General features: G+C 36.1%; 1 protein-coding gene and 1 pseudogene across 2 annotated transcripts; one reads left to right on the top strand and one right to left on the bottom strand.

Annotated features, from left to right (window-relative positions):
* The first annotated feature begins 7,427 nt into the window (after window positions 1-7,427).
* Window positions 7,428-10,594, top strand: LOC111410534 (transcription factor ABORTED MICROSPORES-like). Of its 2 annotated transcripts, none has more exons than XM_023040928.1 (9): window positions 7,428-7,871; window positions 8,112-8,213; window positions 8,288-8,470; window positions 8,554-8,632; window positions 8,733-8,801; window positions 8,922-9,497; window positions 9,596-9,913; window positions 10,011-10,187; window positions 10,266-10,594. In XM_023040928.1, exons 2-9 carry the CDS (start codon window positions 8,119-8,121, stop codon window positions 10,491-10,493), a joined length of 1,725 nt encoding a protein of 574 aa, XP_022896696.1. In that variant the 5' UTR covers window positions 7,428-7,871; window positions 8,112-8,118; the 3' UTR covers window positions 10,494-10,594. The 2 variants fall into 2 exon arrangements, with proteins under 2 accessions (XP_022896696.1, XP_022896698.1); XM_023040930.1 differs by having other exon boundaries at window positions 7,982-8,213.
* Window positions 10,595-11,150: 556 nt separating this feature from the next.
* LOC111411411 lies at window positions 11,151-11,707 on the bottom strand (annotated as a pseudogene).
* Window positions 11,708-13,513: the final 1,806 nt, after the last annotated feature.

Genomic DNA, 13,513 nt, shown 5'->3' with positions numbered 1-13,513 from the left:
ATTCAACCGAACTCCCAATTGGAAAATATGAGCAACTATACCCCAAATTCGAAATGAAAGGAGGGAATAAAATGCATACCTTTATGTGTCTTGAAGATGAGTGATGAAGTGGGAGTGATTGATGAAATGAATGAGGGTATGTGTGGGTGTTCGAATTCAAGAATTTTGCTCCAAAGTGTGAGAGAGAGATGGGCGAGGAAAATGGGAAAGGTGGATGTCGAATGAGCCGGTCATGGCTTAAGTCCATGACTGGACCATTATTATGCAGCCGCATAGTTGATTGCTATGTGGTCGCATAGTGAAAGAAGTTTTCCCCAAAATAGTTTTGGTATATGTCTATACGGTCGCATAGACCATTTTTTTTAACTGCAATGCATAAAGATATGTCCCTCGTAAAAAAAAATTTTAAGAAAAAAACGTTCTTTTATCTAGAAATGCGTGAACCATGCTCCCAAACACCCAAAATCATTTCAAACTCACCGACCATGTGTGTAATACCTAGGAAATTATGGGGATGATAATTCAATTCAATTAACATGCATGTATGACCGAGGACCTAGAAAAATGCAAATGCGAAAATGAAATAATTCTAAAAATACTATGAAAAGTAAGCTAATAGAAGGATACAGTGAGTTGCCTCCCACCCAACGCTAGATTATAGTCGATAGCTTGACTTTACCGTATTGCGTCATTCTGGTGGTCTAAGATGAACGGTAGATTTTTCTTTTAAAAAATCGCCGCCCCAATAGTGCTTCAAACGCTGTCCATTGACCTTGAATGTCCCCTTGCTATCGTGAGTGATCTCGACTGCCCCATGTGGAAAAACCTGTGTAATAGTATACGGACCAGACCACCTTGATCGCAGCTTTCCTGGAAACAGCTTAAACCTAGAGTTGTAGAGTAGCCCTTTCTGCCCCACCGTAAATTCACGCCTCTGAATGTGCATATCATGCCATTTTTTGGTGCGCTCTTTGTAGAGTCTTGAATTCTCGTAGGCTTACATTTTGATAAGTGTGTTTTTGCATACTTGTTTAGGTCACAAATATGACTGAATAACGAGCAAAATGATTGAATTGTGACTTAATCTCTTTACATTTGTGAATTGTAGGGAACAACGATGAACATGATGAAATTCAAGAGAAAAGACGCGAAAAATTACTAAAATGACGCAAAGTGAAAGTTCAGGGACCAAGGTGCAATTATCCAAAAGTTGACCTGATGAACAAATCGAGAAATTGATTAAGCTAATTGCCAATTGATGATACCTTGGGATGATTGAATGAAAAGAACGAAAAAAAATGCCAAGAAGTGAAGTATTCAAGCGGGAGGACCAAAATGCACAACTTCCATAGTTGGTAGCACTATGCAACTACCCTCTATGCGGTCGCATAGAAACATACCGAAGCTTAATGGCCACAATATTTTAACTCTATGCGACCACATAGAGTTGCTCTATGCGGTCGCACAGAGCAATTCCCGGTTAAAATTTCAGTTTCCTTTTTTTCCGTCGAAACTCTTATGGAAACAATATTTTTAGGGTCCTATAAATACAAAAACTTAACCAAAATGTAAGGGACGCCATTTTTACAAATTTTTGAGAGATTTTGAAGGAAAAACGAGGAGAGAACAAGAAGATAACATCGCGCCAAGTGAAGATTCGATTGAAGATTGATTCAGATGATGACGTTTCTTCAAATAATTTTATGTCTTCTTCTTTTTACCATGTTAGGCTAGATTTATTATTACTAGGAGATCGATGAACCTTTCAATACTACGTTTGATTGTTGATTTGGATTTTTGACGTATTTAAACGCAAGTTCCGGAACTTAACAAATCAATCAAATCGGTGTGCAATTTGGTCCTCCCACTTAAATACTTCATTTTTTGGCAGCTTTTCTTCATTCTTTTCATTCAATCATCCAAAGGTATCGTTAATTGGCAATTGGCTTAATCAATTTTTGGATTTGTTCATCGGGTCAACTTTTGAATAATTGCACCTTGGTCCCTGAACTTTCACTTTGCGTTATTTTAGTCCTTTTTCACGTCTTTTCTCCTGAATTTCACCATGTTCATCGTTGTTCCCTACAATTCACAAATGTAATGTGGTTAAGTCACAATTCAATCATTTTGCTCGTTATTCAATCATGTTTGTGACCTAAATAAGTGTGTAAAAATACACTTATCAGGGAGCTTATTTATAGATTATAAATTATTAAACTAACCCATGACAATTACTCAATCGACTGGTCAGAAATTACCCTTTTGTCTCCCCTAACACCATCCCATTCTCGACGCCGCCTCAAATCCACAACCTATAAACACCACCACCACCTGCAATCCACCCCACCTCTTCTCTCCTGCTTTTCATTTACTTTCTCGTCGCACCATCGCGCAACAACCACTAAATTTCTTTTAACCCAACCTCACAATATCCCACCTCCGGCAACAATGCCCCACATATCTTTCTCATTAGCACTACCACACAATCAATGTTGCACCACTACTACCCACAGATTTTTACACCACACTATTACCACGCACTGATCTAAACATCAAATTGCCACTGCGTAGATTGTGTGCTTGAGTTAGGGTTCTCCCTCCCTACGATTGGAATTCGATTGTGCACTAATCTACCAACAGTTGAGAGAGGGAAAGACGATGGATGATTTTTCATTAAGATGGCTGGAGTTGGTAGGTGGACCGTGGTAGTCGAGTTGATTGAGAGAGCACATACAGATAGGGATGGCAAGCTTGTTTTCAACGAACCGAGCTTGAGGTTAGCTCGTTGCTTGCAGACGAGCCGAGCTTTGGCTCGCGAGCTTGTCTCTTTCTTTTCTTTTTTATTACAAAAAAAAAATGAACACAAAAGCATTTTTAAAAAATTAATTTAATGAACAATTTATTTATTTTTTAATTTCTATCATATAGTAATATTTTCTATAAAATGTTAAATATTTATGTAATGAAGATGATTTTTTTTTAAATACATTTACAAAAAATACATTTTTTTGTTTTCTTTTTAAAATAGATAAAATGTAAACATTCCTAATTTATCCAGGCTTGGGACTAGCTACATCAATTTTAAGGAGACAGAGTTAAAAATTGTACACGAACAACTTGTTGTAATATATACAATTTTTGAAAGAAAATTAAATGTAGCGATTAAAAAATAATTTTTTTTATTAATATAATTAAATCAAATATTACTTACCTGACGATATGCAATTTCGGTGTATTTATCTTGTAATCGAAAATGAGCGTCCCGCCAATCCTTCACGCATATTAACGCTTCCAAAATATTTTCTTTCTTCCGGCTCCTAACATCGGTCAAAACCCTTTTACCTTCACTAAAAGTAGATTCCGAAGCAACAGTGCTAACTGGAGGTGTCAGCAGATATTTTGCAATTGCAGAAACAACTGGCCAACGTCTTTCATACTTTCGCCAAAATTCAATTACTTCTTCTCAAATTGTTTTAATTATTTTATTTGTTGGCATATTCTGATTCAAGTAATAAATTAATTCGACAGACAATGCATTTTGAGCTGCGGTTGATGTTTGATGAGATACAGATGTATACGACATGGCACTAGATGAACACATTGCAGTTGCATCATATCTATATACATTAATGCCTTGAAATAAATTCATTATTTCGGTATCCTCTTCTTCAATTTCAGTCGAAGGAGTAGGTGCAAAGGGTATTCGATTAACATTTGCACACCATTCGATCTGCATATAATTCATACATTTCATATAATATTTGCTCTAAATTCCTATAGGTGATAGGTGTATCAAGGGTTTGTTGATCTGATCAATTACGTATTTAGTTCTTGATAAATTATATGGAGGGTCTATTACGCATGCTAAAGGAAATAACATACACAGGTCTTCCCAATATTTTCTAAACTTTAATTCCACAATAATTATAATTTCACTAAAATCAGAATCAGTTTTATATTTATGAAATGTTTTTGCAATTATAAAAAGATGTTCAAACACTATATACAGCTTGTGTGATAATAAACGTCCGATAAAATTTTTGTGGTCTCATAAAAAGATGTCAAAAATTTTTTAACTTTCAAAACTAAAACCCAATTGGATTCATTCATCATAGCATCGTCATCGCTTCTAACGTGTTTATTATCATAAAAGTCAATTATTAAATATTTGAAACTTTCACATGGCCTACGTCGCTAACAAATGTTTTAACAGTCGTCATCCCTATTTTGGTGCAAAAATCTTCGAATGCTTGTTTTCTACTAGGGGAGATCGTGATATATATTAGTGCGTTCCTAATCCTTTAAAGTTCATCATTTATATGTTTTAAGTCATATTGCACAATAAAATTCAAAATATAGCACACACAACTATTATGAAATAAATACTTACCGAAATCAAGTTACAGTACCCTACACAATTTATCAAAAATTACCCTATTAACACTAGTGTTATCGAAAGTAAAAAATCGAATTTTAGTCTTGCAATTATATTTTCTAACAATACTGATAATAGTATTATATATATTATTAGCATTGTGAGAAAACTCAATAATTCTAAAAGCAATAATTTTTTTATACATGCACCAAAGTGAGTCTATATAGTGTGTGGTTGCAGCTATATAAACTCTTTTATTAACCCATTTTCATATATCAGAAGTTAAAGATATAACACTCCCATATTGTTGCAAATCCATAATTAATTATTGTTTTGAATCATTGAAATATTATATTGTGTCAGCACGAAAAATGTTTTGACTTACCCCAACGTACCTTGATTGCAGATATTCTTTCATGTACGAGACGAAATGTTGGTTGTCGACAATAGCCAGAGGCAACTTGGTAGCGATAACAAATTTCACCATTCTAGTTCGAGCTTTCTTCTCCGAATACACCCACATGGATATGAGTGAAATCGTAGAACCAACACCTGGATTGCCAAATTGCAATTGTGTTTGACCGGTTGGAAGAAGTCCATGTCTGGTCGCACATGTTTTTTTGTGGCGGTTGAGATAGGTGGTACTAATTCCTTTTTGTCATGCCAATTTTTGTTATCAGTATTTACATACTATTTTAGATTCTGCAAGGCCATCGACGACTTTCTCATTGAAATCAACTTAAAGTGATTCAAACATTTTGCTTGTTTTTTACCACTTTCGCTTTCCCCTCACATCTGGAATGTTTAATTCGGGCTATTCGTCTTCATGTTTCGTTTCGGGAACATCAATATCATCCAAATTAATTGGATTGTGGCTTCCATGATCGTGAATGTCAACATCTTCATGTATGAGTACGTCATTTAACCCGACAAATTTATTCCGAAATTTACTTTGCGGCGCCTAGGCGATTTGCCATGTGGCCCACATCCTGTATCAAACAAGCTTTCAACAATTGAGCGTTGATCCATTTGTTTGATTATTTGTGATGAATTCCAAATATAATAATTAGTAAAAATATAAAAGTAGCGAGAAACGAGAATTGGGCGAAATTTCAATAAATGTAGTGAGAAATGAGAATTGGATGAATTGAAACTAAATAAACTGTAAAAAAAAAATGAATCAATATTATATAATTGTAGAAAATTGACTAGGTAATCGAGGCTATTTTGCACAAGAGAGTTGAAACTTGATAGAAAGAGAATTGAGAGAGCGGAGAATTGAGATGAAAAAATTGGGAGTTAATGGGCTATTTATAGAAGTGGGAAAAAAATAAAAAATAAAAATTAGTGAAAGTGACCGTTTTGGTCACTTAAAATTAAAAAGCCACAAGCGCGAGCTCGTCCACGAGCGGCTCGCCCAACGCATCGGCCCGCTCGACTCTCGCTCAGGCTTGTTAATTTTTTCTAACCCGAGCCGTTCACGATCTCTACATACAAATATGATAGATTGAAATCAAATCTTGGTTGTGAGGCGCGTGGGTGGGGATGCGGTGTTGGTGATATGGGGGTGGGGTAAGGTCACCTAATTTTTGAATGATAAATTTTTGTACTTGATTGTTAAAATGAGAAGTTAAAAAATAGGTTCGTGTGTAATTTCCTCCAAATTATAAACGGGGTTTGGGTAAACAACTAGTGATCTGGACCAAAGCCCAAAATATTTGTACATGTGGGTGCTATTTAGTGCTTCCTTTAATCTTGATCAAGTAATCCATGTATATGAGCCAACTCGGATCAGTATTAGTGCTTATTCAGTTTCATTTAATAAATAAATAAAATAACATTTTGAGGAATTTGGTTCATGGGAATAGAGACGCGTGGGTGGTTGAATTGATTTAAAATCAAATCAAATGTTTTGAATTAATGTATTATCATTTGAAATTACAGAACTGACACAAAAGGGTCTCAATTTATTCGAATTGTACAACGTTGGTTTTAGATCAAAGTTATTGAAAAGAGTAGTTTCAAGCCTATGTAGTCTGTAGCAAGTTGGCCTGAAAATCAGTAAATGAATCCCAGGTTGATTTCCGCACACTGGAACCAGCTCGTAGCAAACTTGATAATAGAAGATTAGTGAATAACTTAAGGTGTGGAATATTTTTGTCTCAGTTGGAGACTATGCCCGACATCTCCTACAATCTTACCTTTATGATATAAACCAATGTTTTACAACCATTTTAATCGATGGAAAATTTAGCTTAAGATCAAGGCCCCACACTTGAAATTATAGCCAAGCTTAGCCCATACAATCGAGATTTACATTTTAAGCCAGGATTTGAAATCGTTAATTTTTCCTTCTCTAAGGTTTCTTTCTTTTGTATAGCGGTTGAAACCCAATGATCACCATTTGTAGAATGTGGTGCTCTGTCACTCAAAATGATGCTACATAGTATTGTGAGCTAATCCAAGAATAATCAGTACATGTTTGGTAGCAATTTTTCACCCCCCCTCCCAAAAATAATTTTTTTAATCGTTATTTCACTATTCAAACCGTCATTTTTTACTTCTTCTCTCATAGGTAAGACTCACTTTTCTCTTTAACAGTCAAAAAATAAATTCTCAAAATTACTACTAAACAAGCCTTCAATAATTTTCTTTCTTCAAGGCAACAAATAGAACAAAACTCCAAACGAGTGAATAACTACAAGTTAGTTATGGTTTTCTTATTAATATTATGCTCACGCAAAATGTCTCTCCTTGATTAAGGGAACGAAATGCTCTATAACTCATTTCACATTTAAATATATATATAACTAATCAACATATTTGGTGTAATTCAAATACCAATCAGTTGTGTATATCTAAATTTAGCCTATGTTGGACAATCAATTTATAAATTCAATATATTAAAGTAAAACACGAATTTCGATCTTACATTCTTAATTACTATTCGTTTATTCTCCACACATTTCGTACGATCCACTACTATTTCTCTTTATAAATTTTGTTGATCTTAAAAATTGTTAGGACATCCACGTCAACTGTCAACCATCAGCCATTACATATATGCTTTCATGTTTGCATGTGAACTAGCTTAGTTTTGGTCGATAGAAAACACTCATCGCCAATTTAATATTTTAAGAAATTAAATTCTCTCTTTCTCATGCGGGCTCCGTTGCCCACCTACCAATACTGGTAATAAGGCTCCTAATGTAGAAGATAAATTTTGTCAGATAGAAGGGAACAAATATTGTTGCTTCCTTTGGTTTCATAGAATGCATGAGTTAAACAAGTAAAGAATTTGCTTTGCTGATAGAGGCTTCTTAGAATGATGAGGGCATCTGAGAAATGGGATAATTCATCTGTTAAACATCACTATCATTTCAAGCTTTTATGAATTTCTGCTTTTGTATTTTATACTACACTTTCTTCTTTTGATTTCCCTTTCTTTGTTGGGCCAAGAGAGGTAGCATCAGAACCATACCGAAAACAACAGAAGGTAGGATATTTTGTCATTCTTTCACACGAGGCACATAGAATTTGAGAAACACTTTATAGTTCAATATTGTCTTTTGATTTTGTGACGAATATTTATTACTTGAAATGTAGGATTCCCTTTGTTCGTATTCGAAAATTCATTACTATTTAATCGTTTATCGTCAATCATATCCCCCACTAAGTTGAAGAAAGCAAAAATGCGCGCACATAAGTCGACACTCTGACAGCATTTCTTTGGCAGGAAAAAGATGCTGTTGCCAAATTTTTTAGAAAGGTTAAGAACCCTGGTGGGCATCAAAAGCTGGGATTACATAGTTCTATGGAAGTTAAGTGATGATCATAGGTAGGTAATTCATAATAATTTATAAATTTTTTAAAAGAATTGAGTTTATTGCTTATACTTTGGTGGATTTATAGGCGTGTTGAGTGGATGGATTGCTGTTGTGCTGGAACTGAAAATATTCAAAATGGTGAAGAAGAACCGCTTTTTTTTCCTTCTTCTTCTGCTCTTCCTTGCAGAGATGTGACGTGTCCACATCCAAGGATTAAATCTTGTGATTTATTGGAACAACTTCCTGCTTCCATAACACTGGAGTCAGGGTAAGGCCCCCACCCTACTCCATACCCTCCGGCAATGGCTTTATAATAGAAATGTTTTTGAAGTACCGAGTGTGACTTTACAGAATTCATGCACGAACATTCTTGTCAAACCAAGCCAGCTGGTTGAACTTTTCGAACAACTCGGATTCAAATGTTTCCGAAGTAATTTTCTGTTTCCTCACAGCATGTTTGGTATACTCGACCGTACAATAGACACAGGACTACTTATTTTGCTTTAAGTATTGCGTGGTTGATGTTGCAGGAAACTCTAGGTACCAGAGTATTGATTCCATTGTCTATTGGAATAATCGAGCTGTTCGTTACCAAACAAGTACATGACATATCTGCTTTTCTTCCTTTTACCTGTGTAGTTGGGCATGCCAAGGCTAGTTAATTAATTTTCATGTACAGAAAATTTTTATATAACTACTACTGACTAAATATCTTCCAGGTACCTGAAGATCAACAAGTCATAGACATTGTTAGAGCTCAGTGCAACATTTTTCTGGAACAACAAGCCATGAGTAATTCAGGCAATACAGATTCAAGCTTCTCATTGAGTGCAAATGGAATACAAGTTCCCCCTGAGCCCTTGAAGGAAAACTTGTATTTGCCCCATGATATCTCCGTTGAAAGAATTCACTTGTGTAATTCTCCAATGAACGTCTCTAATTTCCAACAGTTTAGTGGCACGGGAGAAACAGGAAACACGAGTAACAATATTTTCTTTGAAGGAACATATGTATCAAACCCTTTCGCCCCGTCGATTGAGAATGGATTCCAGGAGATGGAAACATTACAAAGTAACATATTTGGTAGCCAAGTGAAAGACGATGACTCTTTTACACGAGAGAATAACCGTTCAGATGATTCTGATCCGAATGATGATGAAGAAGATGCAGCAAAGTATGGTAGAAGAACAGGAAAGGGACCTCAATGCAAAAACCTCATGGCTGAGAGGAAGAGAAGAAAGAAGCTTAATGATAGGCTCTATACTCTTCGAGCCTTAGTCCCTAAAATTTCAAAGGTATATAGTGCTGGACATGATGAGATAGTACGATGGATAAGATTTTTAACTTCATTTTCATTTTTGATACTATATAGTGCTATTATACTGTTTTGCAGTTGGATAGAGCTTCTATACTCGGAGACGCAATTGATTATGTAAAGGAGCTGCAGAAACAAGTGAAAGAACTCCAAATTGAGCTTGAAGGACATTCAGATGATGAGGACGCAAGGAAAACATCAGGAACAAACAGTAATGACAACAATGTCCAACCAGGTGTTACGTACCAAGCTGGAATGAAACGTGCTGCTAAATACGAACAGGAGAAGTATTTGAAAGTTTCTCACAGGGGACCATCTGCCAATGTTGGCATTAACATCTCGAAACAGGAACACGATTCAGAAAATACGAATGAGAAGCTGCAGCTGCAAATGGAGGTACGTATTACGACTAAATTGGATGCAAATCTCATATAACTTTTTGTTCTTTGTATGTGTTAAAACTGATCATGAGAGGAGACATTAACATTTGTAGCCACAAGTGGAAGTCTTCCAACTAGATGGGAATGAGTTATTTGTGAAGATATTCTGTGAGCACAAGTCAAATGGATTTGTGAACTTGTTGGAGGCTTTGAATTCTTTGGGCTTGGAAATAACTGATGTGAACACAACTAGACATACATGTCTGGTTTCAAACATCTTCAAAGTAGAGGTAACTCAAAAACATCTATTTGGTGATTATATTTATACGAGATTTTAACTTTCTGGTCTCTTCCTTTGGTTGTCACAGAAAAGGGATAGTGAAACAATTCAAGCCAATCATGTCAGAGAGTCGTTACTTGAGTTAACACGAAATCCTTCCAGAATCTGGGCTGAGATAGAGAAAACATTGGAGAATGGCAACATAGATCATGATTATCACCACCGCCATCTTCACCACGACTACAGCGACCACTCCCTCCTGCATAACCATGACCCCCAAATGAATCCTCATCCAGTGCAGCGCCTCCACCACTAAGTAATAATTTGGGGGCTGCTTCTTTTTCTCGTTTTCTACGTATAAAGCAGGTAAAAGACCTGAAAATTTGTTCCACAATAAGATGAGACTGCTTGAACTCATATGGCATAATTCAGAGTACCAAATCATTTGTGATGGATAAAACATAGTTACTCCACAAACATTATTTTGTTTATCCAGGCAAAATCCTATCAAATTGCAATGGAATTCCAACATCATAAAGCTTAAAATGACTCGCGTGCATAGGAATCTGCTAGAAGTTTTTAAAAAAATAGGAATCATTTAGATAGCAATTTCATGGCAATACATTCGAGACCGATCAAAACTGAAACAATTTGGGAAAAAATAACCCACTAAACAGCCATACTTTCGCCATTAAATTGATTTAAATATAGCCTTACAAACAACAGTTATTCTGAATCAACCATGCAGTTTAAGCTCATAAAAAAATTCATTAATGTTTATGAAACGAAGGGGCAGGATTTTGAGTTCTAATACAAAACAGAACCACAAATGCTCGAGCATAAAACCAGAATCTCATATGATATTGGGATATGAAGGCAAAAATCCACTGCAGACTAGTAGCCCCATTACCACCAGGTAATTGAATTTTCTTGGAAATTTGTTACGTATTGCGTCATGCTGCAAGAGAGAATCCTGCAGTCCAACCCAATGCAGTTTTGTCATCACTAGAACTCATCATCCTCCTCCTCAGCTATATGCTAAGCGAGCTCTTGCTCTTGCTCTTGTCTCTCCCTTCTCGTTTCTGCACTCTCCTCTTTGTTGGAATTAGCAGGGAATCGAAGGGCATGAACTGCCTCATTGTGCATTCTTAGGCAGAAAGCAATTCATGAGTAGAAAGCACTTTGAGGCTCATTCGTGGAGTAGATATCCCCAGTTTCCTTTGATATCAAGCAACCATTAGCATGATCTAGTGTAGCATCAATTGCACCATCTCGAATTGCTTTGGCTACAATACTCTCGGAATCAGCAACAGGGTTTGCAGAATCCAATCTCAGCCTTTTAGCAGCATCAACCAGTATCTGGGAGTATGAGATACTGATGTTGCGGAGCCTAGTTCTTATGACATTATGGAGCAACCTAACAATTAAATTGTTAGTACGGTCTGCACAGAAAGTGCTAGCAAACCTCTCAGCAACTGTTATAAACAGCTTCAGATCTCCAATCCGAACAGCCTGAAATTGCGCACACAATTAGAGGAGGTGAACTGAAGATGCTCGCTTTATCTGGAAACATTTTCCAGACACAAAGTTAACAAGAAGGATTTGCTTGGGTGATCCCATGCTTGTAAGCCCTGCGGGCGATATATGCAATGGGTAATGTCTAGACTCATGATGGAAATTGGCGGAAGATAGGTGAACGGAGTGCGACTACTGCCGCACAGGTGCAGAAAATAGTTCCACTGCGAGACTCGAAGAGTCGGCCAGTGTCACTAGGATTTGTCAATTTATAAGAAAATGTTTTCATATTTAATACCCCATACTCACATTTGTAAGCTTGAAGTATGGCCTGAACTTTTTCCATCCCTTTCTGCATAAAAACAGTTCTCTCAGGAATCTCTCCCAGTAGTAAAGTGGACAATAACAGCTCACTTGTTGCATTGAACTTGGAAACAAAGAGCAGAAACAAATGCTTTCCTGGCAGCTTGGGAAAGGGACTCTTTGGCATCAGTATAACAACTGAATTGCCCTGATCTTTCCAACATAAAAAAGATGACAGCAAAACTGAAACAGATAAATGGAGAGAAAATCAGAATCAAGAACCGACACCTAAATATGCAAAAGTTGGAGTCTGCACTAAAGAAACCAAGTTTTAGAAGATGTTTGATAAAGCAGAGAGAAATATTATAACTACTAGTATGCAAACATGTCATATTTTTATGGAGATTTTCATCCAGAACATCAGAGACACAAATATAATGTCAAATATATACAGTACGGTACCACCACAACAGATGGAGTGCCTGATTAGTTGCCAAAACATCACGACATCACCTGGTCTATTGACTATTCTAAGAGCTTACAATTGCACATCTTATGCTGTTATAGTACCAACAGTTTAGACAGTGCATGTCATTAACGGATGAAAAAAATTCTGTTTAGAATGTAATTTATGCCACGGAGCACGGTTATCTTCTCTATGTATTAATGTTACAAACTACATTTCTCATATTCATGTCTAAATAATAACTAGAGCAAAAGGGTAATGAAACGATCTCGAAACAAATATGGGAATAGACAGTGATTTTGCCGAACAGAGGAAAATAAGATAAAAAAACAGTGATTAAAAGTGGGTAAAGAAGTTGAGGAACTATAAACTGAAGTATCACTGTTCAAGAAAATAAGAAATGGAAGCATATTCCTTAAAGGTTGATGTGAAACATTAAGGAAACATTGTGCTGAAAATTGCCTTCTGATTTGAGTGAGCTTCAAAACGAGAAACCTTTGAACTCAGCTTCTCCGCTTGATCATATAGGTTGTAGTGAAGGAAATTCCTTAGCAGCAGATTAAGAAGTGTTTCCTGCATTTAGCATACATAAAAGTATGAGAACAACATCATGGAGATACCAAACAAATTGCTTGACCAATTAGTGACAAACCTGTCCCAACTCATCATTGCACAACGTTACAATCCGGTGCAAAGTTAAGAGATTATTGTTAATAAATGAGGATCTCTATGAGACATAAACACAACGAAAACCCAAACTGAGCAAGAAAAGCTGGATAAATAACATTCAACTCTTTTGGTCCCATTGATTATAGTTGTTTCAAAACATTCAAAATGCATGTGTCATCCTCAAGTAGGGGCATCAAAGAAGTTGCAAGTGATCTTAGAACCGATAAAAATATATGCAAAGCATATGCGTGTATTTTAGAACATTACAGTAAACAGGCCAATTCAGTGGTGTTAGGATTTTATTATCGTCAATATATTTTTAAAAACAGGTGCCCTCAAGAGCATCGATCAAATCCGTGACAATGTGGAAGTTGCTATCGATC

The sequence above is a fragment of the Olea europaea genome, chromosome 15, assembly GCF_002742605.1.
Source record: "Olea europaea var. sylvestris chromosome 15, O_europaea_v1, whole genome shotgun sequence".
NCBI classification, from domain to species: domain Eukaryota; kingdom Viridiplantae; phylum Streptophyta; class Magnoliopsida; order Lamiales; family Oleaceae; genus Olea; species Olea europaea.
This window is presented reverse-complemented; position numbering and strand designations above follow the sequence as displayed.

What these genes read in the sequence shown, in the direction of transcription:
- LOC111410534 (XM_023040928.1), top strand. Translation starts at nt 8,119, where the DNA reads ATGCTGTTGCCAAATTTTTTAGAAAGGTTAAGAACCCTGGTGGGCATC. An exon ending in CGGATTCAAATGTTTCCGAA is followed by an intron (nt 8,633 to 8,732) that starts GTAATTTTCTGT and finishes TTGATGTTGCAG; the next exon opens with GAAACTCTAGGTACCAGAGT. An exon ending in TAGTCCCTAAAATTTCAAAG is followed by an intron (nt 9,498 to 9,595) that starts GTATATAGTGCT and finishes ACTGTTTTGCAG; the next exon opens with TTGGATAGAGCTTCTATACT.